Source organism: Saccoglossus kowalevskii, chromosome 7, assembly GCF_978046115.1.
Source record: "Saccoglossus kowalevskii chromosome 7, keSacKowa6.1, whole genome shotgun sequence".
NCBI lineage: Eukaryota > Metazoa > Hemichordata > Enteropneusta > Harrimaniidae > Saccoglossus > Saccoglossus kowalevskii.
The window spans coordinates 18394987-18422911 of record NC_140647.1 but is presented as its reverse complement, the minus strand read 5'-3'; the positions used below and the strand labels follow the sequence as shown (position 1 = coordinate 18422911).

The following is a 27925-nucleotide window of genomic DNA, read 5'->3' as shown; positions in this document are numbered from 1 at the left end:
CATACGAGTAATGACCGAATTTGAGATTCTGGGATAGGGAATACAGCAATTGCAACTCTTTGTAATTGTATTGTTAGTTCTGGACTAAAGTGGCGAATAGACCCTTTGTATAAGTCAAGTGCCCTCTTGTGTTGAATAATATGGTGAAGGCAGTGTCCTCAAATATCAGTTCAAAATGTGTTGAATACAATTTAACGTTTGTCATGCCTCTAATTCAAATTCACATGGCAGGGGGTGTCAAACAATGGTGATCTATCTGTGAATTACACTTGCCTATCTACATCATAAAATTAAAACTCCCCCGCGCGCGAGGCGGGGGGGGGGGGGGGGGGTAGTTCGAACCGACAGAGACCGAATTATAAGTCCCCGTTTTCGGACTTTGAACGGGAACTAATAAAAGTGTTCACATATACATATATATATATATATATATATCACTAACATTTTGGAATAGAGTTGTTACATAGATAAGGCATCAACCAACAAAATGTGCAAGTAAAAGTTGCCGCAGGTGACAATGATCTATTCATCACAGCAATAAGGGTCAAAGTCTACCAATGTGAACTGCCTATACAACTAGTTTCACAAGGACTGTGGTCTTTGTGTCGTGCATGTGCAAAATATCTGTTCCCTATCATTAAAGGTTAATTCAAATATTTTGGGTTTCTGGGAAAGATCTGAAATTCATCAGAGTACCGGTAATACTAGTCAGCTGGCACACAAGTGATAATCACCAGTTTATAATAAAATCTTCAATTTAAAGTTGTGAAACTTGTTACAGATTTGTACATACATTTAACAGCCAAATTATTTAAATGAAGGAGTTGTATAAATTTAACAAAATTCAGAGTTTTGTATGAGAAATATCACTTGCATACAAACATCTCATCTCTGAAACACTTTCTCAGGGTATTGGAAATTATCATTCAACTGCAAGGCAGACAACTGTTGTTTTTTTACATAAATTTTATTTCAATACCCAACACCTCTGCAGATCACTTGGTACAGAGATCTGCCAAGGGTCAGAGAGTTTTTAAAAACAGGACTTGAAAATACACATAAAATACAATGATATTATAAATTATATACGTATTGGAATCTGTTTAACATAATGGAGACCTTTTGCATAAAACACCTTCCAGAATTAACCTTTCTTGGCAAAAGGAAATAATAGCATCTGAAGGTATTTTCTTCGAAACACTTTGCGAATTTGAATTTTCATGTGTTTACTACTTTTCAAAACGTACACCAATTTTTTTTTTGAGGGGCTAAAAGAACAAAACTATAAAAGTGTTCATATATTCACTAACATTTTGGGATAGAGTTGTTACAACCAATAAAATGCGCAAATCCAAACACAAGTTGCCACAAGTGACAAATGGCAAGTCAGGTTGATAAATGATCTATTCATCACAGCAATAAAGAGTCAAAGAAAAGTCCAGAAATGTCATCATCGTTCAATGTCAAAGCCAACCATGTTCACAGAATACTGGGTCAGTTCACGTAAATTAAACACTACCGGGTATTTTGAGACTGAAGAAAGATCAACATTTTCAACTCGACTCGTGGTTTCTTCTCGAGTTAATACATGCTGTCCGTGTTGGTCCCCCTAGGTTTCTTGATTTTATCTAAATTCTTTGAAATCAGGTCATACAGGGAAGTCTGTAACGAAGCAACGAATCATATCAGAAATCTATTTCCGTGCCAATAAAAATCAAATGTCACAAAACAGCACTAAAAATACATATTTATATAGTTATTCACACTTGCTGTTTTAAGTACAACAGCCACACATATTGTCAGTATTTCGTAAATGTTACAAAGCTGTTGCTGTTACAAAGTGTGATTAATGCTTATATAACGACAATCTGACAAAAATACGAAATGAATGCACACACACACACACACACACTGCTGCGCCCAATTTGTTTAAACACTAAGATTATTCAGTGCATTGCCGTGCATATCACGCAAGGACAAACGTATTGAAATTTTTACTTTTGTATAGCTATCCCAACCAAATCCCTCAGAGTAGGGATTATAGATACTGACTACCAGTATGAAAATCATGGTTCAGCTTGACCAACCTTTTCAACAGAACATTCATTCACATCTAATTCCAATTACAAATCTTGACACTAACGAGTGTGCCAATTAATAATCTACTTGTGCATGAACCCAAACTATGAATATTACTCATATGCATGTGATATTTATCTGCATATGACAAAACCTGTTGCTGATTACAAATCTATTTAAAAGTGTGGAGTTATAGAAATAGAGGTCACATTTATTACAGAAATTGAACTTACATAATGATTTCTAAGTTCCAGTAACACCAGTCGTAGACTAATAAACTCTTTTTCATCTAATTCCATGACAGACTGTCTGTAGTCTTGTACGTGTGGATATTTTGCAACTTTTGATATTATTTTACCCCTTGTTAAGTAGTATCGTGATATCTGGTCCAGATATGATGCTGCCTCTCCTTCGACTTGACGAATTTCACTCAACGCATCTTCCTGTATAAATAAATAGACAAACCTGACATTAATCTCTTGAATGCAAAAATTTTCTTGTCCAATTTTTTTTTTATATTTTCAGTTTTTCTTCTTCTATAATTTCTTTGATTTTTGAACAGAAGGAAATCATTTTTCCCAGTTACAAGTTTGATAAACAATTTTGAAAAAAATATTTAAAAATTACGCTATTGGTAGTTTATTTTATGAAACTTGAAAAATGTTGGCTTTGGCGCTCAATGGGTATACATTAAAGAATATATATTAAAATTTACATTGATTGTTTCGTAGGACACCATTTTTAATTATACAAAGCATGTTTGCAATATTTGAAGATTACTGTATGTTTTCTATTGGAACAACATCTCTAATAGAAGCCTGCATAAGTAAATAAATGCCCTGTAGGCAAACCTGTCATTTACGCAAGTGCATGAGTTACTAATAGAGCAAAAACTGTATTTATTTCGGAAGGTTAGAAATTAGGCTTAGAGTCGGTAAGGAGTTCGTCTAGTGCGAGAATTGTAAACTTGTAGCTGCTAACACAGAGTAAAGCAAGTAAATAAAAACAAATACAAGGCAAAGTACATGTAAATGCTATGTTAAATCAAAGTAATCATGTACTGCATGCGGAACTTGAATCATGGCTCAAAATCAAATTGTCTACATCACAACATGTTTTCCCCTCGACCACCCAGCCCCATGTACTTAGAATAAAGGTCAAGTTCCAGCAATGTTAAAGTACAATTATTTACCAGCACGATTGTTAAATTAAAATGATGAGAAAACAACTAGTATGAATGCCATAATAAACAGCCTAAAGAAAATGTGAAAAGTATCTTTCAGCATTTGAACAGCAATGTGTGAATTTGTAGGCTCTAAATATGACTGTCCTCGACAGACACAGTAGAATTGAAATGTCTGAAATGATTGAATGTGCACTAGTATATTTCAGATGCCTTCACAAGTCACAAGCTTTGTGAAACTATCCCATACTAATCACAAACTTAGAAATAATTGGTCACCATTTCTGACAAAGTTCAGTAAAAAAACATAGGCTCACCTGAACTGACACTCCAAAGTTGTTTCCGTCTTCTATTTTTGGTATCATCAGTTGCACCCACATCTTAATAAGATTACATTTATCGATAAGAGTACAGATACTTGGTTTTAATTGGTCTACCATCTCCTGTATTTGGGCATTACATGGCACTGATCCAGTAGGAAGAGCCAAAACTCGACTACCTAGATACACAAGAGAAATTATCAGTCAAATTGTAAGGTCCTGTAAAATGCCTTATTTTCGCTTGGAATTAATTTTCGCTATTTTCGCTGAAGGAATGATTCAGTGAAAATAAAATCCAGCGAATATTCATTTTTTCCTATATTTTACATACAACTTGTCAAAAATCAGTGAAAATAAATTCCATACAAAACATCCAAAATGCCTTTTCAGCGAAAGTTAATTCCAGCTAAAGTAAAGTTTTCTACAGTATTCAAGACAGTCAGAATAAGGTGCCCCAAAACGTTGCCCTGCAGTCAGCTTTTATAATCTCATTTCACGATATTCATCGGCAATTTGATTGGGTCTTTGATCCTATACAAACTTGTATATCACTAGAGGGCGCTATCACTAGGTTGGAGGAAACATCTATGTCAGTTAGGGTCTCACACCACCAATCAGCCTATCAGCATTCATAGCCTACAAATAATATGGTTGTTAGCCAACGAGTTTTTTTCATGGAGTTTTATCTCAAATTCGATGAGGGCGTGCTTCAATTATGTCAGGTGTTAGACGTACGTGTTTTGTTTTACATCCATTTTGTAGAAGTTTGAGCTGGCCAACATGCATTTTTCTGGCCAGGATTACAGAAACATACACATGTGGTTTCAACAAATTGAAACAATATTTTGATCAGCTGATTGTACGTGCTGACGTTTACTTAATAATAGCTCTTCAAAATTCTCATTTATTTTGTAATAATAAATATATATTATGCATATGGAATAATATGTAGATTAATAGATTTTTTGGTTTCCATTTTTCAACATCCATGCCAATGATGCACGTTACAAATGTGCCACGCCCACTTCACATTGGCGCGCCCCGTTTAATTTTCAATGCATGGAGAACCCTGGTGGTATGAGGGTAATTACCCTATAAAACTCAATCTTCACTTTGACTTTCCAACTTATGCAACTCACACACACAAGCCTACAAACATTAAAAATAATTGACTTCAGATAAAATCATGAAATTAAATACCTTGAACAAAATCTCCAATGTCATTTTCTTCTACCTTCCTTTTTTTTGTGAGATTAGGCTGAAAAAAAAAAAAAAAAAAAAAAAAAAAAAAAAAAAAAAAATAATCATGTACATTCTCAGATTCCAACCAAATGGGATTAAACTAGCTCGTTGTCAGATTCAAATTGAAACATCAATACATACTAGTATATAAATCAGGATAAATATCACAAAACATTCACAATAAATATTCAAATTCACTGACCTCATGACTGTTAGTTATTGTAGGCTCTGGCACTGGAATGTTAAGTATCACACTGATTGATGACATTCGACTCATAGAAAACATGTCACCCTAACAAAGGAAAAGACGGGGTGTGATGAGTACAATCTTGTATACCTTGGAACATAAATACAGTAAATTTTAAATATGAATTGAACTCAAGTGTTAAATTGAAAAATGTAGACCTCCAAAAAGCCCCAAGTAACAAAGCTTTACAAAATTGTGAAATTTTTTTTCATTGGAATTAATTTTCGCTGAAAAGACTTTTTGGTTATTTTGTATGGAATTTATTTTCACTGGTTTCTGAATGTAAAATATGGGGAAAAAGGTATATTCGCTTGATTTTATTTTCACTGAATCACTCTTTCAGTGAAAATAGCGAAAATTAATTCCATGCAATGCACATTTCAATTAAAGAACATAAGATATCATCAGAAAATGAACAATATGTATAGTATCAAAGCAATGGAACTTGCTGTTTTCAACAAGAATTAAAAAATATCACTTTTCACCAAAAATAATCATCAAAATTAGATAATTGAAGATATCACCACGAAATTAACAAATCTGAGGTCCACATGTAATACCTATATATGTAATATAAAAATAATCTGACTTGCGATTTTCAACAAGAAGTTGAAAATATCACTTTTTACCAAAAATAACAAAAATATTCATCAAAATTAGAGAAATTGAGATTTTGACATGAAATGAACAAATCTGAGAAAGAACCATCCAAGGTACTTGCATATCAAATTTGAAAAAATTCTGACTTGTGGTTTTGAAGAAGAAGTTGAAATTGTAAAGTTGACGACGACGGACAATCAGTAATATGAACAGCTCTGCTGTGTCGACAAAGTCGACAGCGGAGCTAAAAATACTTACTCTAAGCATCTCATCAAGTTCAACAACCTTCTTTGGGAAACATTCAAAAACTTCTTTCTCAGCCTGTTTCAAAAAATAAATGCATAAACATTATCAATCAATTGTCCAAGTAGAATATATATTTGTCTTTAAACAATAGGGATCATTTCCTTTGCAAGTCTGCAGCCAAGTCCCGGTAAAATCATTTTTCAGTCAATAAATTGATCATGTAGTTCTAAAGTTAAAGTTGCATCGTGTCTCCTTGCAAATTATTCTGCAGATTATAGAAATAAGAAATGTGACCCTCTCAATGCTCAACTCATTTTTTTATCTCGTCTCAATTTTTGAGGTTTAAGGCAGTCATCATTTTACGCTTTCACTAAAAGTGGAACAAGTATTTCACTGCATTTAGTTTTTCATCTATCCTCACAGCCCCAGTATCATTTATGCTGCCAATGATGTTTGGAGAGTTACTGGAGAATTTTATTTTGGATGCTTTTTCGCTTTAGTTAATTTATCACTGGAGCATTTTTACATGTTGAGTTGTCGCCAGTTGAATTGATGCTCAAAGTTCTCTATCTCTTATCTACATGATTATCCACCATGTTCAGTGTGTAGTTTATCGACACGAGTTTAGATCTACTGTAGAATACACTATTTTCGCTTGGAATTTATTTTCGCTATTTTCGCTGAAGGGATGATTCCGTGAAAATAAAATCCAGTGAATATACTTTTTTCCCTATATTTCACATTAAACTCATGAAAAATCAGTGAAAATAAATTCCAAGCAAAACGCCCAAAAAGTCTTTTCAGCGAAAATTAATTCCAGCGAAAATAAAGTATTCCACAGTACCTACAATTTTACTTCTCATCTTATTTTGCATAATAGAGAAGCAGTATATGGTACTAACTTACTGTATATACACTTCACAGTCAGTTGGACAATTTCCATTCTTAGAGTTTTGACAATGTTATTATCTTTATGATATTAATCTTATATAAAACAAGTCATTGAAAATGACACAGTCCCCGTTAAATTTTGGAAAGTTCTTTTTGTGCTCGTCATATTTAAAGCAGAGGGATTGTCGCGAGCGTGTCCTTGAAACTTGAGTTCCAAGTGGCGTATACAACAGATTGTTTATTTACATCAAAACACGTGTTCCGTGTAGTAGTAATATGGCCAAAAATAAAAACAGCCGTTATTCTGCCATGTTTGATCTGATTATGAAACACACTGATATGTATGATATATTGAAGATAATATTTGGTAATCGTAGTCCTAAATAACTATTAAAAATAGCTAGACGTTTCGAGCAATGGCTCTTTATCGATAGCATAGAAGCAAGTGTGATAACGTACAGGTAGAACATAGGAACGTAAGAACGCGCATGAACTATAAGTTAGAATCACAAAAAATTCCACAATAGAACAAATAACGCGCCTTAGGTAGTGAGCTCAACAAATGAGTTGAATTGTTTGTTAATACCATGGGGTTCTTTAGTTCCAAGGCGGAATATAGTTTCCTCCTCGACACGCCTGAGCTGATTTTCGTTGCCATTGACAACACATACACCAGAAATAGACATATCTGTAATATTATGTCCACTAGAATTAAAATGAAGTGAAACCGGATAATAACGATATGTATGATGTATGTGCCAATACGAATGAAAATGGTACATAAATTGTGAAAATATCACAGTAAGGCCAAAAAGTCAGATGGTTGTCAATCGGCCATCCTGGACCAGATTTTGAAACAAATCGTCATGGACATGCATCCTAACATGTATAAAGTACATTTGTACATGTATGTGCCAAATTTGAATGAAAACTGACAGAGCACGCATAAAGAGATACCGCATAAAAAAAACAAATCAAAGAAAGCTTAGAAAGAACTCCCATGTGCTGAGAGTATTGGAGACACATTAAATATAATTCGAAATTACTTAGCTGAAAACTAATTATGCAAATCAGAAAATTAATATGACCAGATTTGAGTGTAAAACTAATGAGGTCTGCGCAATGTAACAGAACCAAAAAATTATGAATTATTATGCTTATTAGGGAATTAATATGAACAGATTTTTACCCCAAACTAATTAGGTTTGTACATTGTCCTAGAGCATCTTTGTACTAAGTTTCATTGAAATGGAATAATTAACACCGCGAAAACTCCAAAATTTCGACCCCTCTAAAAATTTGACCGCCTATTTATTTGCCGGGTTTCGGTGTTTTATTTACCTCCAAATTTTCGACTCCACTAAAAATTGCCGACTCATTCTTATTCGAAAATTGCGACCAGTTTTAGTTTTCCCCCAAACGAAAAAAAAAACGATGTGAGCGTTCAAACGGGACCTTCCTCAAAGGCATGAATCCGGGTTTCTGATTGACTGAGAGATTTTTATTTTATTGGTAACGAAAATATATTCTAAATAAACGAAGTTTCAAATAAAAACGAACACAAAAATCTCGGCATGCTGCGTTTCTGAATTGTTGATTATTACTGTACTCAGTAGTGATTATAATAATGTACACAAAATAAATTTGTTGAATGGTTATGAAATACAAATAAAAGTCAACTTAGTTTCATCGTAAGCGAATGATTCCGGTCTCGTATAAACGTTTGATGCTGTAGGATATCCGCCATGTTCTCTTAGGTCAAATAGGTCAAATCGCTAATTAACCAATCAAAAAGCTGGATGATGCGAAAACGGCATGATTTTTTTTAAATAAAAAAATTAGTTGTTTTTAAAAAATAAACTGGTCATCTGAAGAATAATTTAACATTGTTCACAGTGATAACAGCTCATTCTCGAAAGGAAGCTTACCCGCTCACGCTAGTCACGATAAAAATCATACACGTTTACTCTTGAATAGACAGACGTCAATGACTACGGTAAAACTTAGACTCTATTTTAGCCGGCAGGATTGATTGAAATGTCCGAAAAATGACGCCAAAATACACCTTAAAAGTCCCATTTTATTTTCTTAAATCCCATTATATTTTTTAATCCAAGGGCGAATTTACGGCAGAATTTGGTCCCTCAAATCACCGGTACGGTGCTCAAATAAGGGACACGTGAGCTTTGATTCTAACCGGATACATTGCACTGGGTCGGGGAGATCGTTTGCTAAACTTCCATGTATCTTTTGTCCAATGGGTACCTGTACTTCGAACATTCACAAGTTTTCCTAGGTAGTGCGAGACAGCTTTGTCTTTTGACCTATTAGTTTTGTGCTGACCTCTTCTCCGCGTCTTGATGTTTTGTTTTGCTTGTCATAATACTCACTGATTGATGACTTTGTTTAGATTTTGAGTTACAACTCGGCCACGACCTTTGCTTTTACCGTGAAACATGAGGAAGTTTACGTCAATTGACGGACATTGCATTTTTTAAAAACTAATGAAGCACACTGTCTATCATCCCCATTTTTTTTTGCTGATTTCTATTCTGAAAAATTCGACCGTCCGAAAATGCACCTTAATTTTGACTCTAAAAACACGTCACATTTCTAACACAAATTATTTAAAACCAGTCGAAATTTTGGAGTTTTTACGGTACTTTAGATATCAGTGTGAAAGATTAAAATTGGTTAATTATGCAAATTAGGTAATTAATATGTACAGATTTTAACCCACAATTATTCAGGTCTGTCTATTGTCCTACAGCATCCATGTACATTCATTGATATGTGATGTATAGTACCTGAGATATCAGTGTGAAAGTTGGTTAATTATGCAAATTAGGTGATTAATATGCACAAATATTTACCGGAAACTAATTGGGTCTGCATAATTCTAGATTCATTGAAATATGATGATTAGTACTTTAGATATCAGTAGAAAAGCTGAAAATTAATTATGCAAATTAGGTAATTAATATGCACAATTATTTACCCTAAAACTAATCAGGTCTCTGCATAGTCCTAAAGGATCTATGTACCATGTTTCATTGAAATGCGATGATTAGTACTTGAGATACCCGTGGAAAAGCTGAAAATTAACTAATTATGCAAATTAGGTGATTAATATGCACAAATATTTATCGAAAACAATCAATCTCTGCATAGTCCTTGAGTATGTAAGTACCAAGTTTCATTGAAATGTAATGCTAACTACTTATATCAAATGCTGAAAATTAATTAATTATGCAAATTAGGTAATTAATATGTACTGATATTACCATAAAAACTATCAGGTCTGTGCAGTGTCGTATGACATCTATGTACCAAGTTTCATTGAAATGTGATGATTAGTACTTGAGATATCAGTGGAAAAACCGAAAATTGACTAATCATTATGCAAATTAGGTAATTAGTATCCACGGATTATTACCAAAAACTAATCAAAACCTAGCATTAGTTCAGAGCATCTATGTACCAAGTTTCATCAAAATCCAATGAGTGGTTGTTTAGATATCAGTGGAACAGTCATGGAACCACTAAAAAATAGCTAATTATCATGCAAATTAGGTAATTAATATGCACGGATTTTTACCAAAAATTAATCAAATCTGCGCATATGTTCAGAGCATCTATGTACCAAGTTTCATCAAAATCCAATGAGTGGTTCTTTAGATATCAGTGGAACAGTCATAGAACAGCTAAAAATTAGCTAATTATCATGCAAATTAGGTAATTAACGAGCATGGATTTTTACCAAAACCTAATCAAATCTGCGCATTGGCCCAGAGCATCTATGCACCAAGTTTCATCAAAAACCAATGTATGGTTCTTGAGATAGCAGTGGAACAGTCGGACACACATACACACATACACACATACAGACATACAGACACACTAACTGCAAAGACTCCCATTTTGTGCTTCGCACATGGGAGTCAAAAACAAGATGCCTGCCAGTTGACCATCTTTGATCCAATTGTGAAATAAATCGTCATGAACATGTATCCTAACATGTATAATCTATGTACCAAGTTTGAATGACAACTGACAAAGCATGTCCAAAATACAACATTTTCAAAAAACAAGATGGCTGCTAGTCGGCCATTTTGAATCAAATCGCTAAACCACTGCATGTGCATATGTCCCACATAAGGTACTAGGCACATGCAAAGAATGAACGGAATCGGCCCACAGGATTCTGAAATATGACTCTGGACAGACTGACGCACAGACGGACGGACACACGGACAGACTCAGGAACTCACGAATGGACGGGGACATGTATCCTAACATGTATGATCTATGTACTAAATTTGAAAGAAAACTGACAAAGCATGTCCAAAATACGACATTTTCAAAAAACAAGATGGCTGCCAGTCTGCCATCTTTTATCCAATTGTGAAATAAATCGTCATGGACATGTATCCTAACATGTATAATCTATGTACCAAGTTTGAAAGAAAACTGCCAAAGCATATCCAAAATACAACATTTTCAAAAAACAAGATGGCTGCTAGTCGGCCATTTTGAATCAAATCGCTAAACCACTGCATGTGCATATGTCCCACATAAAGTACTAGGCACATACAAAGAATGAACGGAATCGGTCCAAGGGATTCTGAGATATGACTCCGGACCGACGCACTGACTTTTGGACTTCGTCCGGATGGGGACTAAAAAGAAACTTTATGTTTACATCAGTGCTTAGTGTTGGTTACTGGAACAATTACTGGATTCTGCCATAAATTTGCCTATCCGAAAAATTGCCCTGGGCGGTTTCACAGCTGGTGGGGGCCTTATTTGGGGTTCAAATTTTCAAAAAAATATCATTAAATATTTTTAGGGGGCTTATATTTTCATTAAAAAATCCTCCTACGCCGATTTTCAACACCGGCAGTTGGACCACCCAAAACGAAATAAACTATTGCAGAAGCTAATCTAAAATACATAATTTTCTAGATGATTAAAAAGTAGACCACGAATCTTTCTCAAAAAATCACATTAACGAACCTCATGCGCCAAATACAATTATTTTGTTTTATTAGTAACTAAAGTACTGGTATACTCCAAAAGTAGTTTCAAATAACAACGAACACAACTGCATTGCTTAGTAGCAAATGATAGTGGTAGCCAATCCAGTCATGCTGCGTTTTACAAATGTTGATTATTATCTAGCAATGATTATAATAACGTACAAAAAATATATTCATTGAATTGTTATGAAATGCAAATAAATTTCAACTTATTCCATTATAAGCGAATGATTCCGATTGCATTTTCAACAAAATCACAATTACTTTTAGTATTTCACACGTTAAGTTAATCAAGTATGAAAGAAAAGAGCTGTAAACAAAACAAAACCCTCACCTGCGAGGAAAATTGATCTTTAAAATCAGCCATCTGAAATGAAACAAAAACACAATCAATGCAAATCTATGCATATCACTAGACATATTTTATGCACCTGTTAATTACACACTTTTTCGACGGACCTTTCTGAGAAATAATTGTAAACTCACAGTTGCTGTTGACATAGAAAGTAAAGTAAGCAAATAACACCGAATAAACAGCATGGCTAATAATACAACGTAAAATCAAAGTAAACACATACTGCATGTGTGGCTCAAACCGGAAAACCTTGAAAAATGTGTTTTTCAGACACGCAACAATGAAGTTGGACACAATACAATTCACAACCTCTCACAATTTGTATGTATATTAAGGCCAAATTAATATTGTGTTTCTAGTAACATTAAAAACAAAAGTAGGGTAGGCAGGAGTAACTTTATAAACTTTTGATCATTACTTTTTATTTTATAAAAATTAATTATCAATTAATCACAATACTACTTGGCTCATACAGTTATATGAGAGCATTTTTCAATAATACATCACATTCTGCATGTACAGGTTGAAATTTTGGTTCGGAAACTTTAAGTAGAACTTTAATAAAGGTGCCCATTTTCCAGTTTGGCCATAAATAGATACAGGGCCAGCCAGAAAAATAAAGAACTGAAGATATCATTAGAAAATGAACAATATGTATAGTATCAAAGCAAACTGTTTTTAATTAACAAGAAGTCGAAAATATCACTTTTTACCAAAAAAGACAAAAACATTCATTAAAATTAGAGAATTAAAGATATCATCACGAAATGAACAAATCAGAGAGAAGTCCATATGTAGTACCTATATATGTAATATCAAAGCAATTGGACTTGCGGTTTTTAACAAGAAGTCGAAGATATCACTTTTTACCGAAAATGACAAAAATAATTCATCAAAATTAGAGAATTGAAGATATCATCATGAAATGAACAAATCTGAGAAAGGTCTACATGTAGTACCTATATATGTAATATCAAAGCAATCAGACTTGCAGTTTTTAACAAGAAGTCGAAAATATCACTTTTTACCAAAAATGACAAAAATATTCACCAAAAATAGAGAATTTGAGATTTTGACTAGGAATGAACAAATCTGAGAAAGAACTATCCAAGGTACTTGCATATCGAATTTGAAAACATTCTGCCTTGCGGTTTGAAACACAAAGTTGTTTTATCCATTTAACCAGGGAGCTGATTTGACCAACCTAAGTGTAGAAGAGAGGGGGGCTGGATGAATAAGAACAGGGGGCAGAAGATTTTTGGAGCTTTTTCGTCCTTTTTAAATCCTTAAAAAACATGTTCTAATTTTTATGAAGTTTTCAATAACATTTACTATATAATCTAATACCTGTACAATAAAATGAACGCTGGCTGTGCCATGGCTTCAAGTGTGTTTTCATTCGGGAAGTTATAACACGTGTGGCAAGCAAGAAAACAAAAGCATAAAAATTCCCTTTATGTTATTCTCTCTATGATAACTAAGATCGTTCCTGGTGAATTACCTGTGTACTGCCGTTCTCTGCCATTCCCGGTCTCACAATATTGAACACAATGCGCCAAAGGACGCTTTTTAAAACAAATACTCAAGTAAGGTGACAAGGCAGCTGTTCGGAGTGCGCCAAATCTCGCTGTTTGTGGCAAAACTGTCATGTGACCTTTGCCATAGAGGGCGTAATCAAAAGAAACTCAAACACAAGAACGCGCGATGATTGATAGTGTAAATCAATAAAATTAAAACTAACAAGTGGTTTACTTGCAAATTTTTCCTTTAAGATGCGTTTGGAAGTGGTACATCGTTAAAATGTAAGGTGTAACCCAGATCATGCAATACAGAAATAACTGGAGGAAAGTGACACGTACACACACATTGACCTTTTAAAAATGGCGCTCTACATGAACTACAGCCAAATTGAAATTATTCATTTCGTTGTACAGTTACGTATTGTTGAAAGCAATCAACGTGATGGAGTAACATGGATATGTAAGTACATGACTCTTATGTTTTATGCCAGTGTTTAAGTAAAATTTCATTCTCGTGTCACTGTTAAAAACTATAAATTGAATTTACGATGAGCGTTTAGCGCCGAGTACAGGGTGATCGTAACACAGTACAGTACGCAAGACTAGCGCTGTGTTATAATGTTACTTGCATTTCTTACCATTAAAGCTTATGCTCCGACGTATGACCAAGTCCTGGATTTGAGAATAACCCCGTGACTGATTTACTTTGACAGTATGCTTGAGGGCGCAACACGATACTGAACTGTAGTTTGGGCTTAGGCCAAAAAAAAAAATTATTATTCTGGGCACATTTTTAGCCACCGCACAGCGCCCTCTGCGACACTGGGAAAATGTGTTTTCCGTCAAATAGTACTGCGGAATACTTTATTTTCGCTGGAATTAATTTTCGCTGAGAAGGCTTTTTGGGCGTTTTGTTCGGAATTTACTTTCACAGATTTTTGATGAGTTTAATGTGAAATATAGGAAAAAAAAAGTATATTCCCTGGATTTTATTTTCACAGAATCATCCCTTCAGCGAAAATAGCGAAAATAAATTCCAAGCGAAAATAAAGTACAAATGTATTCTACAGTATTTTAGCAAAAAAAAATTTAATAAAAATTAAAAACCATTTGACGAGAATTTTTTTGTGAGACATTAACATGAAACTGAATAAAAGTAATAATTTTAATTAATCCTGCTACATTTTTGTGTTTAGTGGCTAATACATGTATGAAGCAGGCAATGCCTGGCAAGCAAGCACAGTCAAGCAATTTATTGATTTACTAAAAATAAAATTAGGGTATAGAACGTCAAAGAAAGTGTGTGTACTGTGGAAGTTGAATTGTTAGTTTATTTTCAATCCATTGCAGGGAAACATTAGCCTTATTATTGAACAACTTTTTGAAGATGTTTTATCATGAGTGAGCTGTTTTGTGAAAAAACAAAACAAAATGGCATCACACATTGACCGAAATTACACCATTTTTAAACTCCTAGGATATATAGATTTCTTCTATACTCTCCTATTTTCTATTTACACTTCATTCCGGTGATTGTCGCTGACTTAAATGTATTGTGATTTGCTATGCTGATTTGCATTAATTATTCAAATTTAAAAATTAATTATTTCTAACATGACTGTTTTGAAATTGGCCAACGGGCATTTCAATCTGATTAAAATCTGATGTAGTGTACAGGCTTTAATTATTTTGGCTATAAATTTATTTTAATTTTTTATTACTTTTGTTATTAATGCCTTTTTATTTTATTATTTTACTTTGTTTTTGATTTTGTGATTTTTTTTAATCCCGCCCTACCTACATCTGATCCGACGTCTATGTAAGTCCTGTTCAAATCTCGCGTAAAATAACAGCCAATCACAGCCCCCCTTTTATACAGGCTGTCGGTTGCTTACTTTTCAGTGTAGCAATACTCTACGGGCAATCTTTCTGTACATTATATTTTGCCCACTTGAATAAACCATTAATAGAAAATTGCTAGTATATTTTTATTTACAAAAGAAATTCCACAGCATTTTACAATTTTTGTCATTACATTGAATATTTTTTTCACTTCCAACAAATGTGTACACTTCCAGATACATCTTCGCCATTCAAGGTTCGTTCATTCAGTCATCGCTTCAATTTTACATAAAAAACTGAGCATAATTATCTAGAATTGAAGCAAAAAAAATAAGTAAATCGTAATGATTAGAACACTGTAAACAGCTATAGTAAACAATGCAAACTGATTTTAAATTGTATAATGGTCACCAGCCCAAGGCATCGACACAGAAAATTGGAGCAAAACAATATTTCCTGATCAATTGCAATGTGTTCCAAAATAAAAAATATTTTATTCCAGTCCAAATCAGCTCAACTTTAATAAAGAGTTATTGTATAATGTACAAAATGTTGATACATTTTGATGAATATTTACAGCTACGGCTTCAATACCATAGACGATTTTGGCCCGATCTTCAACAAAACATCACCCGTCTCCAGGGCAAGTGACTGGAAAAAGACACCGGTGTTCGGTCGAACCGGTGGAAACAAAATCGTCACTCCCAGAATAACTATGCAAAATAACGATCCAAACTCAAACCATTCGAGCCACAATATTAACATAAAAATGTCTTTCGTTGCATTTGACAATGATAAACTTACCGAAAAGCCGTGTTATTCTCGGTCGCTAACGTCGGTATAATCCGCCATTTTATACCCAAAATAATTAAAGCCCGTACACCACATCAGATTTTAATCAGATTGCGGGCATTTTAGATTCCCATGGTTATATGCTGTGAAAATAACTGAATATGCAACATCAATTTGATTGGACGAAACCTCTTCCATTTACAACAGCTGTGATACAAATTAGTTAAATCATGGTCATGTTATAGTTACGGCACGTAAACCACTTGTGCATCAATTTATGGCTTATATGTTATAACCCCATCTGTGTTTATAAATACCGTAGTACCTGTATGTAACTGGCATTGCCTGGTATAAACAACTGAGCAATTAAACTATGATTAGTCCCCTGTTAAAAAATGATGGCTATGTCACTGAATAACATTTCTTTTGCTGTGAATGAACTTTCTTGCTTTCCATAATTGGTGGAACAAGTAACACATTAACACTTTTCTGAGACAAGAAGTGCACCATTTTCAAACTCTTAAGTTATTTCAATTCTTCCAATTCAATTCTCGCTATATATTTTAGAAACTTATATACTGTCACATTACTCATTAAGATTGATACGCATTATTTGAGGAACATGAATATTAATTAATTGTTTTTATGTAGCTCTGATGACTTTATTGTTCTTGTCCATCAATGGTCATGACTGTTTCCACTTAAATTTTTTACCAGTATTTTCCACACAAAATGTTTAGATAGTATATTGCATTGTTTCAGGACTTGTGTACTGTAAATTACTTAATTTTCGCTTGGAATTAATTTTTGCTATTTTTGCTGAAGGAATGACCTTTTTTCTATATCTTACATTCAACTTGTCAACAATCAGCGAAAATAAATTCCATACAAAACACCCAAAAAATCTTTTCAACGAAAATTAATTCCAGCTAAAATAAAGTATTTTTCAGTACTCACTTTTGTCATGAAAAAAAAAATATTGCATCAGTAGTTTGTATCCATACATTCATTTGTTATCTGGATTCTCAATAGACAAGGTTGTAATAGTTGCATTATGTTTTATTTTAAGCCAAAGTGACAAACTTTGTTGACCAGAATGTGTGTGTAACTGGGGCCCACTTACTTATTCAAAGTAATGACATCATCATATTTATAAATTTAAAAGTATGCTCTAATGATCCCAATCACAACACCTGAGTAAATACCAATGGTGTAAAATTCTTCAATGGAATGTCAGGCCTTGAATATGGTTGGAGAGAAAAAAATAGCTTTCCTTTTTTTCTGAGCAGGTTTTTTTTAGCTCTCCTTGGTAACATTTTACATTGAATCCTGGAAAAGGAAAGCAAATTGTCTAGTCAGTCCTAGCTCGAAACAAGCACATTATATTTGAGAATTCATTTATGCAGAAGCTTATTTTTGAAGCTTTTTGTCTAAGTCTGATGGGATCTCTCTGGTTCATGTCAATGGGCCATGATTGAAGGAAGCCACTTACAGGTATATTGTATTCAAAAAGATTCCAAATTCTGTTTTATAGGGAGGGGGTCTAAATATACAGCCCTTGTTTTTTTTGAATGCAATTGTGTTATCATAAGAAAAAGTTATGTTGATGTACATGTGAGTTACACCTAGTAACTACAAAGATCACATAATCCCGTGTTAACACACCAGAAATTTTCAGGTGTAATTAAGAGGTGTAAAATATGGCATTCACTGGATAATGCATACAATGGCGTAAAAACTTGTTGGATCCTGAGCATGGAGCTAATGTTGTTTTAGAGTCTATGCTGGAACAAACCTGCATAATTTGAGATTAACAATTAATGTATACAGGTCATTATAACAATGTTAATGGCCTTAAAGGGGAACCTTCAAAACCTAGGGATTGCACCAAAGAATCATGGGACACTAGTGTTTACAATGTTAATCTATCTTTTTTTATCCATTGTAATTTTAATCCAGAGAGTAAATTTATTGTGAGATTGCTGGTAGGCCTAATTGGAGGTGCCCCTTTAAAATTTGACACTATTTGCGAGCATGCCTACTTTGAAATAAATTCAGTTGATTGTGGCAGCCAAACCCTCCTTTAAAAGGGGTTTTAAATTCATAGTTTGTTTACCCCCTTCACTTCAACGTAACATGTTCACATTGTTCTCTTACATCGCTGGCCCTACATTTAAGTCGCATGGGTGTAAAGAAACACAAAAAAATTATGTGAACCTGAGAACTGTGAACTGCAAACATGTTTCGAATCTAGCTCCAGTTGCAAGCCTTGACTTAAAATAGCCTTAAGCAGCACTCCTCTGACAAAATTTGTCAACCAATTAGCTCTTAAGAGTGTTTAGATTGGTTGCTGATTATACAACACTTTTTGTCACATGTTTAAGCTTAACCTTTTCACCACCAGACTTTCTTGCCCAAATTTTTCTGCACTATTTTTCATTATTTCTGGAAATGCACCTTAATTTTGGAGCCAACTGACAAAATTTGAGTCAATTTCCAGTTTCTACTAAAAAAAATTTGGCTATTTTTGTCCCAATCTTCTGAAGGGGAAAGTGCAGACAATGAACAAGACTATTTTGTGATGAAAAACGGGAACTGGTCGGGATATGCACCGGAAGTTGTTAATTTATGAAAAAGCAACTGAAGCGGCTATCAGGTTGAAATCAGATTGTGGTTGTAGCAGTACGCAGTAATTTGATCAGCTAATAGAGTAGTTAAAGTTAAAGTTAAAATCAATTAAGTAATTCGGTTTTCAATTACAAATGTAATGAATCTGACTTTTTCCACATCAATGAATGGTTAGTATTTAACCTACTTACCTTTTTAAGTTATGTCAAGGCTTGCAACCGGATATGGTGGTATATCCTGTTTAAAAGAAACTAATACTGTCTGGTATAGTACTGGCTAATATACACCCATTTCTGTTAGAAGCATGTCTTATACATATGATTAATGTGGTAGACAACTTGCAGGATATTCAGACAGTTGTTTAGTGTTGACGCATTGATGGGAGTTTAACTGCTGCTGAAAGGTGGTACATTATGGACCCAGGCGTGTTTTTTTTCTCAGTGAACAGTCAGATCATTTTGTTGTTTTACCAGACATAGACTTTAGCATTCCTTGCTTTTAACTGTGATTATTTTTATGACAACTTCCTAAGAAGGGGACTAAACCAGATTACTGTTAAGATAAGTATGTCTATTTAAATACTAATTACGGTACTGATGAAACTGAAAAACTGATGGAAAATGTGGCATTTGTGCATAGACCAAAATGAAAGTTTTATGTGAAGTTTATTAAATGCTAACTTTAATGAATGTGACTTTGGGGGAACTTTGGTTAAGGTTTGCAGGTGCTTGTGTTCGACTCAGCCTGGTTAATGCCAGGATAATAATTTTATTAACACATAACATTCCTCGAAAGAGATGAAAAGTTACAATTGTGAAAAACTGTGGAAAAAATAACAACAAATAAGGCATCAAATAACCATAATGCGTCGTTATGATAGGAAGATGGTCACACAGCTCTGTCACGTAGTCCCAAACTGAAATATAGTCTCTGTGGCAAATGGTGCTGTATGTCACCACTTGCAAATTGCACATAAAAAAGTCAGGAGAGAAAACGGTGATATTCGACAGCTGGAACTATCGTCTGACACAAAAATGTTTAAAAAAAACGAAAAACTACCTCTAAAGGTTACAGCTGTTAGTTTTATATAACAGACGGTGATATAAAGACATGAACCCATTAACTAGCATATACATCATAATCAAAAGGACGGTTCCCACTCAGAGCTTCTTGCTAAACCCAGAGATAAAAAAAAAATTATACCACATTGAGATTATTGGACAATTTGTTTGAATAAACGAAGCTATACATGTACATGTACATGTACATGTATTTATTAACCTTGAAGTACGATTTCCACTTTCTTTTAACTTGCATTCTTGCAAGAGAAATCATGTTTACCTCCCCTTCTAAACATTTGTTACTATTTGACACAAAGTAAATGTTTGTGTATTCAAACATAAATAACCAGGTGTACCGGTAATATTTTAATTTTAAAGATTTTATAATTTTAAGGTTTTGCTGAAAATATAACTAAATTTACCATAGAAGAAAATGCAAGTTTTTAAATTAAACACGTTCATGTTATTTGTGAACTACCTTTTTCATTCACCTAGTTGTATTTTTCTCACCTTTCATTTACGTACTGAACATTTAACAATTTTTGTCTTTCTCAAAAACACTAGTAATTCTGGTAATAAAGACTTTTGCTGAAAAAATTACAGAAAAACAATATTTGCATATATTTGTAGTATACGAGAAGAAACTATTATTCATAAATAATTTTTTTACTATTTTATTGTTAAATTAGAGTTCAAATAAATTTATTTTTCTCACTATGTGGTTTGAAGTGTTCAGATCTTCTCAGACGTTGCATGGATCAATACACTAAACTACACGCTTGCATGAAATATTGTATATTTTGAGAATGCAGAGGGCGAAGGTTAAAAAATGACCAAACCTGAAGACTTCAGTTTAGTCATACTTGCATACTATTCAAACTTGTTATAAACAACTTTTGATGAATGGTCGAGAAATCTAATTAGAACCTTCTGTTCGTATCTTTCAGGATTCAGAAAAACGCTTGGAGGCTAACACTCTGTGCTGCAACTAGATATGCGAATATACAGAATGCGATTAGGTGAAGTTTTAAAGATTTTCGGAGCCGTGTCGATAGGATACGCAATCAGGTTATTTATGGATTTGTCTGTGTTGGATAACACATGTCCGGAATGCCCACCCTGTCATGTGACTCACCTGCCTGTGAACAACCAACCAGCTGCTGTGACGATCAAAGAAGACTTTCAGCCGAAATCAATGTATGAAGTCCTTCGATGGGCGTACTTCAATGAGAAATACCTGTTCGAGAATTTAGATGATGATCCACGAATCGGCTTGATAGGAAGTTTTAAGTTTGACGTGCAAGATGTTTTACAGCAAGCTCTAGATTTCGTAAATAAGGATAGTGACGAAGAGTACAGATTGTTTAACCTTTTAAATGGATATAGACGGGTGGATCCGGCGAAAGGGGCCGAGTATATCTTAGATTTAGAACTTGAAAAAGTGGATGAGATATCAACCGTTATTGATCGGAAGTTATTATATCTTGTGAGACCCTTTCATAATTTACAATTGCTTTCAAGAAAATTTGGGAAGACCAACCAGAATGTAAATTTCATTATTCCACTCTCAAAGGTCACTGATCGGTTGAAAGATTTCATGGCCAACTACGAAAAAATCTGCTTAAAAACAAAAGAGTACACAAGTCTCCTTGCTGTACTTTTTCCTGGCACTACCGATGACGGCAGACGCCAAGTAGAACAAGTGAAAGGGTTGTTTTATAAATACCAAAAACAGTATCCTGAGGCAGTGATTAGTTATATAGAGACCCAAGGTGAATTTTCTCGTGCTGCAGGACTTGATATTGGAGCAAAACAGTTCTCAGCAGAATCCTTGTTATTTTTTTGTGATGTTGATGTTGATTTTGATGCTGCCTTCTTGGATCGATGTCGACACAATTCTGTTCTCGGGGAGCAAGCTTACTATCCCATAGTATTTTCACAGTACAATCCTGAGCTGGTTTATCAAGGGTCAGCTAAGATCCCAAAAGAAACCAGTAAGGATATTCACAAACATAATGGTAAGAGTAATTTAAAATGGTGCAGTGGTCTGAAAAGATTGGTGTGAGGTACCCAAACTGGTATTTGAATTAACCAATGTTCATTTCAAAATGGCTACCAGAGTATGGCTACATGTTATAGGCAAATAACAAATTCATTGTTTCTATGGAAATAAATTTGAGTACCCCAGATTTTTTAAATATTTTTACTCTGCAAAATAAAAAAATTACAGTTTTTATTAGTTGGCCAAACACATCCTTTATTATAATTAGAAAGATGAATGTTGGGCTCCAATTTTATTTTTGTTATTTTTTTCCATATTTTGTTTTGTTTTAATAGCCATTATTTTGTTTTTCACCCTCTAAATAGTAATAAATAATCAAAAATAACAATAAAAAAAATTATAAATTAACCTGTCTAACACTTGACAACCTTTTCAAATTGTCCCTCACAACTCACTTTTAAATTATGTATTATTAATAACCACTCATCAGATTTGTATACAATAAAATAATAGAGTAGGTACACCATGTGATTTTTGAGTTCTAGCCACTTTTATCAAAAAATATATTTTTGCACTGGGTGTAAAAAAAATCAGTAATTAGGTCGATCGGCCTAGACACTACAGGGCGGTGGTCATCGTGCAGCGTTTGTTCAAATTTCATGTAAATAAACAATGTATTTTACACACATTGTGTATGTCACTATGAGTCCCATATCGAACAGGATGCTGCGCAATGCCTACCCCCTTTAATTTAACAGATCTCAATGAAAATTGGTGTAAGGTTAAAATCAGTGCATGTTAATTACCTAATTTACATAAATTTCAAACTGTGATTCCACAGATATTTTAGTACCACTCATATTTCAATGCAACTTGTTACCTATGTGCTCTGGGATATTTGATAGACATAACATTGAAATCTATGCATAATAAAATATTTGAATGCGTATCCTGCACGAAAAAAGCAATGTTGACCTTTAACCTGCCATATTTCAAATAAGCTCAACTAATTTATTCAGTCGTTTACAACGTGCACGTTTGCTTGGGGGTTTGTGATTGGCTACTGTTCACAGTACTGGTATGTTGCAGTCTGACTGGGCTCTGTGTAGCCAAAAATTATGGTAATATGTAACTCAAGTTCTGGAGTAATCTGGAATAAACTACACGCCACAAACAAACCACAGATTTACAATTTTAATCTATTTGTATTAACTTTATTCTGTGAATCAGATTTATTTTACATTGTGCAGCAGCCACATTAGCCAATAGATTTTTTGTTTAAAAATCATATTACTAATTAATTTTAAATAATCTCAATGCTATTTCCTATTTTAATTATTTATATTTTTACAGGATTTTGGATTCATTATGGTTATGGAATGGTTTGCTTACATAACCAGGACTATCGTGCTGTAGGAGGTTTCGACCTCTCAATACGTGGATGGGGAGGCGAGGACACAGATTTGTATGAAAGACATATTAAACTCACGAAAAATTTTAATGTAAGTAAAGTAACACCTCGGTGAACAGAACATTTCTATGAAGCCATACACCTTTGTCAACCAAACACCTTTGTAAACTGTGAACCCCTCTATAAAGCAATACACACCTCTATGAACCAAACAACTCTATAAACCAAACACCTCTGTAAGCAACATCTCTGTAAAACAAAGACCTCTATAAATCAAACACCTCTGTAAATCAAAGACCTATGTAAACCATACACCTCTGTAAACTGTAAACCCTTCGATTTAGCAATACACGTTCATAAACACTTCTATTAACAAAAGACCCTTTAAGCAACACTGTAAAGCAAACACCTTCATAAACCAAACACCTGTATAAACCAAACACCTCAATAAACCAAACACATCCCCAAATCTAACATCTCTGTAAAACCGGTCCTACTATTTAACGCCCGGACACGCGAGGGAGTGTCCGGGCACGCGCGGAGGCGAACAGGGGGGAATACCTAACGCGCGGGGCAGCGGCAGCAATCCTTGTACTGTATAATATTCGTTTATGCTCAAAATTTGAACCGGAGTGGCGAATTCGAGCAGCTATCCACACTTTTTATGATCGACGCCCGGGCATTCCGGCGAGTCGAGTCCGCCATGTTGTTTACTAATTTTGGTTAGCGTTTAACAATAGGACAATACCATTCGATCCATGGGGGTGACAGTCCTACGAATGTGCCGACATTGTCGAAGGACAAGGACAGGACAAGTTTGTGCAAGTGTGGCGAGACTCCCGTAGTTACGCGGAAATTATTTACCTCATGTGAAAAAAAGCATGTTTCTCATTGTTGTCCAGTTGGCGTATACGCGTTTTCTGTATACGCGCCCCGTGATCGATCTTTTCCAAACCCGTGTGCTATCGGCGTTTTTTTTTTTTTAAATCAGTGTATGACGTTGCTTTTAGTTTGAACAATTTAACTTGCCGACATGATAACACCTTCTTTTCAGAACTATTACAGAGTTATGACATTGTCTTCGGTGTGGACGATTGAACTTGCCGACATGTTAATGTTTTTTTTCCAGAACTATTACAGAGTTATGCCATTGTCTTAGGTGTGAACGATTGAACTTGCCGACGTGATAATGCCGTTCTTTGGCTGAGTGGTTGTCTGTTTTCACATTGTAACATTATAACACAACCACGAAGCTCTTGGATGCTAGCCCTGAATACAGTGCTGTGTGTACGGGAGCGCGTTTGGTTGATAGACGACCCCACCACAGCCCGGCGTACCTCCATAGACTGTACGCAGGACTACCTAGATCCATGATACGATACAATATAACACAACAATGAGAAACATGCTTTTTTTCACATGAGGTAAATAATTTCCGCGTAACTACGGGAGTCTCGCCACACTTGCACAAACTTTTCCTGTCCTTGTCCTTCGACAATGTCGGCACATTCGTAGGACTGTCACCCCCATGGATCGAATGGTATTGTCTTATTGTTAAACGCTAACCAAAATTAGTAAACAACATGGCGGACTCGACTCGCCGGAATGCCCGGGCGTCGATCATAAAAAGTGTGGATAGCTGCTCGAATTCGCCACTCCGGTTCAAATTTTGAGCATAAACAAATATTATACAGTACAAGGATTGCTGCCGCTGCCCCGCGCGTTAGGTATTCCCCCCTGTTCGCCTCCGCGCGTGCCCGGACACTCCCTCGCGTGTCCGGGCGTTAAATAGTAGGACCCCTGTAAAACAAACACCTCTATAAAAACCACACACATCCACAAATCAAACACCTCTTTAAACCATACACCTCTGTAAATCGAAGATCTCTGTAAACTGTACACCTCTGTAAACTGTACACCTCTGTAAACTGTACACCTCTGTAAACTGTAAACCCCTCAAAAAAGCAATACACTTTCATATACAACTATAGAACCAAATGCTTCTATAAACCAAAGACCCCTGTTAACAACACCTCTATATACCAAACACATCCGTAAACCAAACAACTCTATATACCAAACACCTCTGTAAACCAAACACCTCTATAGACCAAACACCTCTATAGACCAAACACATCCGTAAACCAAACAACTCTATATACCAAACACCTCTGTAAACCAAACACCTCTATAGACCAAACACCTCTGTAAGCCAAACACCTCTGTAAGCCAAACACCTCTATATACCAAACACCTCTATAAACCAAACACCTCTATAGACCAAACACATCCGTAAACCAAACAACTCTATATACCAAACACCTCTGTAAACCAAACACCTCTATAGACCAAACACCTCTGTAAACCAAACAACTCGATATATACCAAACACCTCTGTAAACCAAACAACTCTATATACCAAACACCTCTATAGACCAGACACATCCGTAAACCAAACACCTCTATATACCAAACACCTCTGTAAGCCAAACACCTCTGTAAACCAAACACCTCTATATACCAAACACCTTTATAGACCAGACACATCTGTAAACCAAACACCTCTATATACCAAACACCTCTGTAAGCCAAACACCTCTGTAAACCAAACACCTTTATAGACCAAACAACTCTATATACCAAACACCTCTGTAAGCCAAACATCTCTGTAAACCAAACACCTCTATAGACCAAACACCCCTGTAAACCAAACACCTCTATAGACCAAACACCTCTGTAAATCAAACACCTTTATAGACCAAACACCTCTGTAAACCAAACACCTCTATAGACCAAACACCTCTAAACCAAACACCTATGTAAACCAAACACCTCTATATACCAAACACCTCTGTAAGCCAAACATCTCTGTAAACCAAACACCTCTATAGACCAAACACCCCTGTAAACCAAACACCTCTATAGACCAAACACCTCTGTAAATCAAACACCTTTATAGACCAAACACCTCTGTAAACCAAACACCTCTATAGACCAAACACCTCTAAACCAAACACCTATGTAAACCAAACAACTCAATATACCAAACACCTCTGTAAACCAAACACCTCTATATACCAAACACCTTTATAGACCAGACACCTCTATAGACCAGACACCTCTATAGACCAAACACCTCTATAGACCAAACACCTCTATAGACCAAACACCTCTATAGACCAAACACCTCTGTAAACCAAACAACTCGATATACCAAACACCTCTGTAAACCAAACACCTCTATAGACCAAACACCTCTATAGACCAAACACCTCTATAGACCAAACACCTCTATAGACCAAACACCTCTGTAAACCAAACAACTCGATATACCAAACACCTCTGTAAACCAAACACCTCTATAGACCAAACACCTCTGTAAACCAAACAACTCGATATACCAAACACATCTGTAAACCAAACAACTCGATATACCAAACACCTCTGTAAACCAACAACTCGATATACCAAACACCTCTATAGACCAAATACCTCTGTAAACCAAACACCTTTATAGACCAAACATCTCTGTAAACCAAACAACTCAATATACCAAACACCTCTGTAAACCAAACAACTCGATATACCAAACACCTTTATTAATAGTACATTCGTTTTAAGAATTACCAGTAGTTTAAAAAATAAATCACCACAATTTACCCTGAGTAGTCTGGTCAACTAATTACTTCTATTGCTTCAATTGTTTATTTCTAGGTGTTCCGAGCAGTCGACCCAGCGCTTATTCATCGTTATCACAGCAAGTCATGTGACCCCAAACTCAGCCCAAACCAATATAGAATGTGCATTGGGTCATTGTCGGAGTCTATCGGAACCAAATCGCAGCTGGCTATAAAACTTCTAGGATTAAAGCAGAAGCAATAACCAGTTGTAAATTGGCAGTGATATGTGGATTGTTGATTTGAAAATATCGTACTGGACATTTACTATGATATATACCCTTCTGTAGTTACAGGCAGTGCTTTCTTATCTTCTTAGCTGTTGATTAAAGTCTCAGTTGTCTTGTTCTGTTCCTGCAATGAAGTTAGATGCTGCCTTGGGAATTGGTAAAGTTTTTGCACTTGCATATCATTGATCATTACTTACCATAATTTAAAACTTAATATTTTACAAAACAGCTGGAGAACTGTATTGTGATGGGGAAAAAAAATACATACTAGCGTATTATCTCTTGAATAGGCGTCACTCTAATTTAGGCGTCAGGGAAGAGTGAAAAGCCTTAATTTGATTCTAAAATAGGCGTCACGAAATGTTGAAAAATTACAGTCAATCAAAAAAAACTGTTGACATAACAAAAAAATTTTCAGTATATTTAATGTAATATGCATCAATTTTTTTCAATTTTGTAGGTAATGAAAAGTATATTCTGAAAATAGTTTCAAATAAAAATAGACATGAATGCATTGCTTAGTAGCAAATGATTACGGCTTGGTAGCACAATCTGGTCAT

General features: G+C 34.8%; 2 protein-coding genes across 3 annotated transcripts; one reads left to right on the top strand and one right to left on the bottom strand.

The window, feature by feature from the left end:
- Positions 1-948: 948 nt before the first annotated feature.
- Positions 949-14474, bottom strand: LOC146740561 (proteasome activator complex subunit 3-like). 2 transcript variants are annotated; one of them, XM_085501220.1, is made up of 8 exons: positions 14361-14474; positions 12182-12214; positions 5930-5992; positions 5027-5116; positions 4783-4840; positions 3580-3761; positions 2313-2522; positions 949-1662 (listed from the first exon to the last, which is right to left on the bottom strand). In XM_085501220.1, the coding sequence occupies exons 1-8, from the start codon at positions 14361-14363 to the stop codon at positions 1582-1584; spliced, it is 720 nt and encodes a 239-aa protein (XP_085357346.1). In that variant the 5' UTR covers positions 14364-14474; the 3' UTR covers positions 949-1581. The 2 variants fall into 2 exon arrangements, with proteins under 2 accessions (XP_085357346.1, XP_085357345.1); XM_085501219.1 differs by lacking the exon at positions 14361-14474 and adding an exon at positions 13704-13857.
- LOC102804470 (chondroitin sulfate synthase 1-like) lies at positions 14074-27503 on the top strand. The gene is made up of 4 exons (XM_085501831.1): positions 14074-14182; positions 20993-22063; positions 23401-23549; positions 27173-27503. The coding sequence occupies exons 2-4, from the start codon at positions 21040-21042 to the stop codon at positions 27338-27340; spliced, it is 1341 nt and encodes a 446-aa protein (XP_085357957.1). The 5' UTR covers positions 14074-14182; positions 20993-21039; the 3' UTR covers positions 27341-27503.
- The last annotated feature ends 422 nt before the right edge of the window (positions 27504-27925 follow it).

Coding starts and splice junctions, on each gene's coding strand:
- LOC146740561 (XM_085501219.1), bottom strand. CDS start 13,727: ATGGCAGAGAACGGCAGTACACAG. Junction 12,215..13,703: donor CAGAGAACGGCAGTACACAG/GTAATTCACCAG, acceptor GTTTCATTTCAG/ATGGCTGATTTTAAAGATCA. Junction 2,523..3,579: donor ACTTTGGAGTGTCAGTTCAG/GTGAGCCTATGT, acceptor TTATTTATACAG/GAAGATGCGTTGAGTGAAAT.
- LOC102804470 (XM_085501831.1), top strand. CDS start 21,040: ATGCGAATATACAGAATGCGATTAGGTGAAGTTTTAAAGATTTTCGGA. Junction 22,064..23,400: donor GGATATTCACAAACATAATG/GTAAGAGTAATT, acceptor ATATTTTTACAG/GATTTTGGATTCATTATGGT. Junction 23,550..27,172: donor AACTCACGAAAAATTTTAAT/GTAAGTAAAGTA, acceptor GTTTATTTCTAG/GTGTTCCGAGCAGTCGACCC.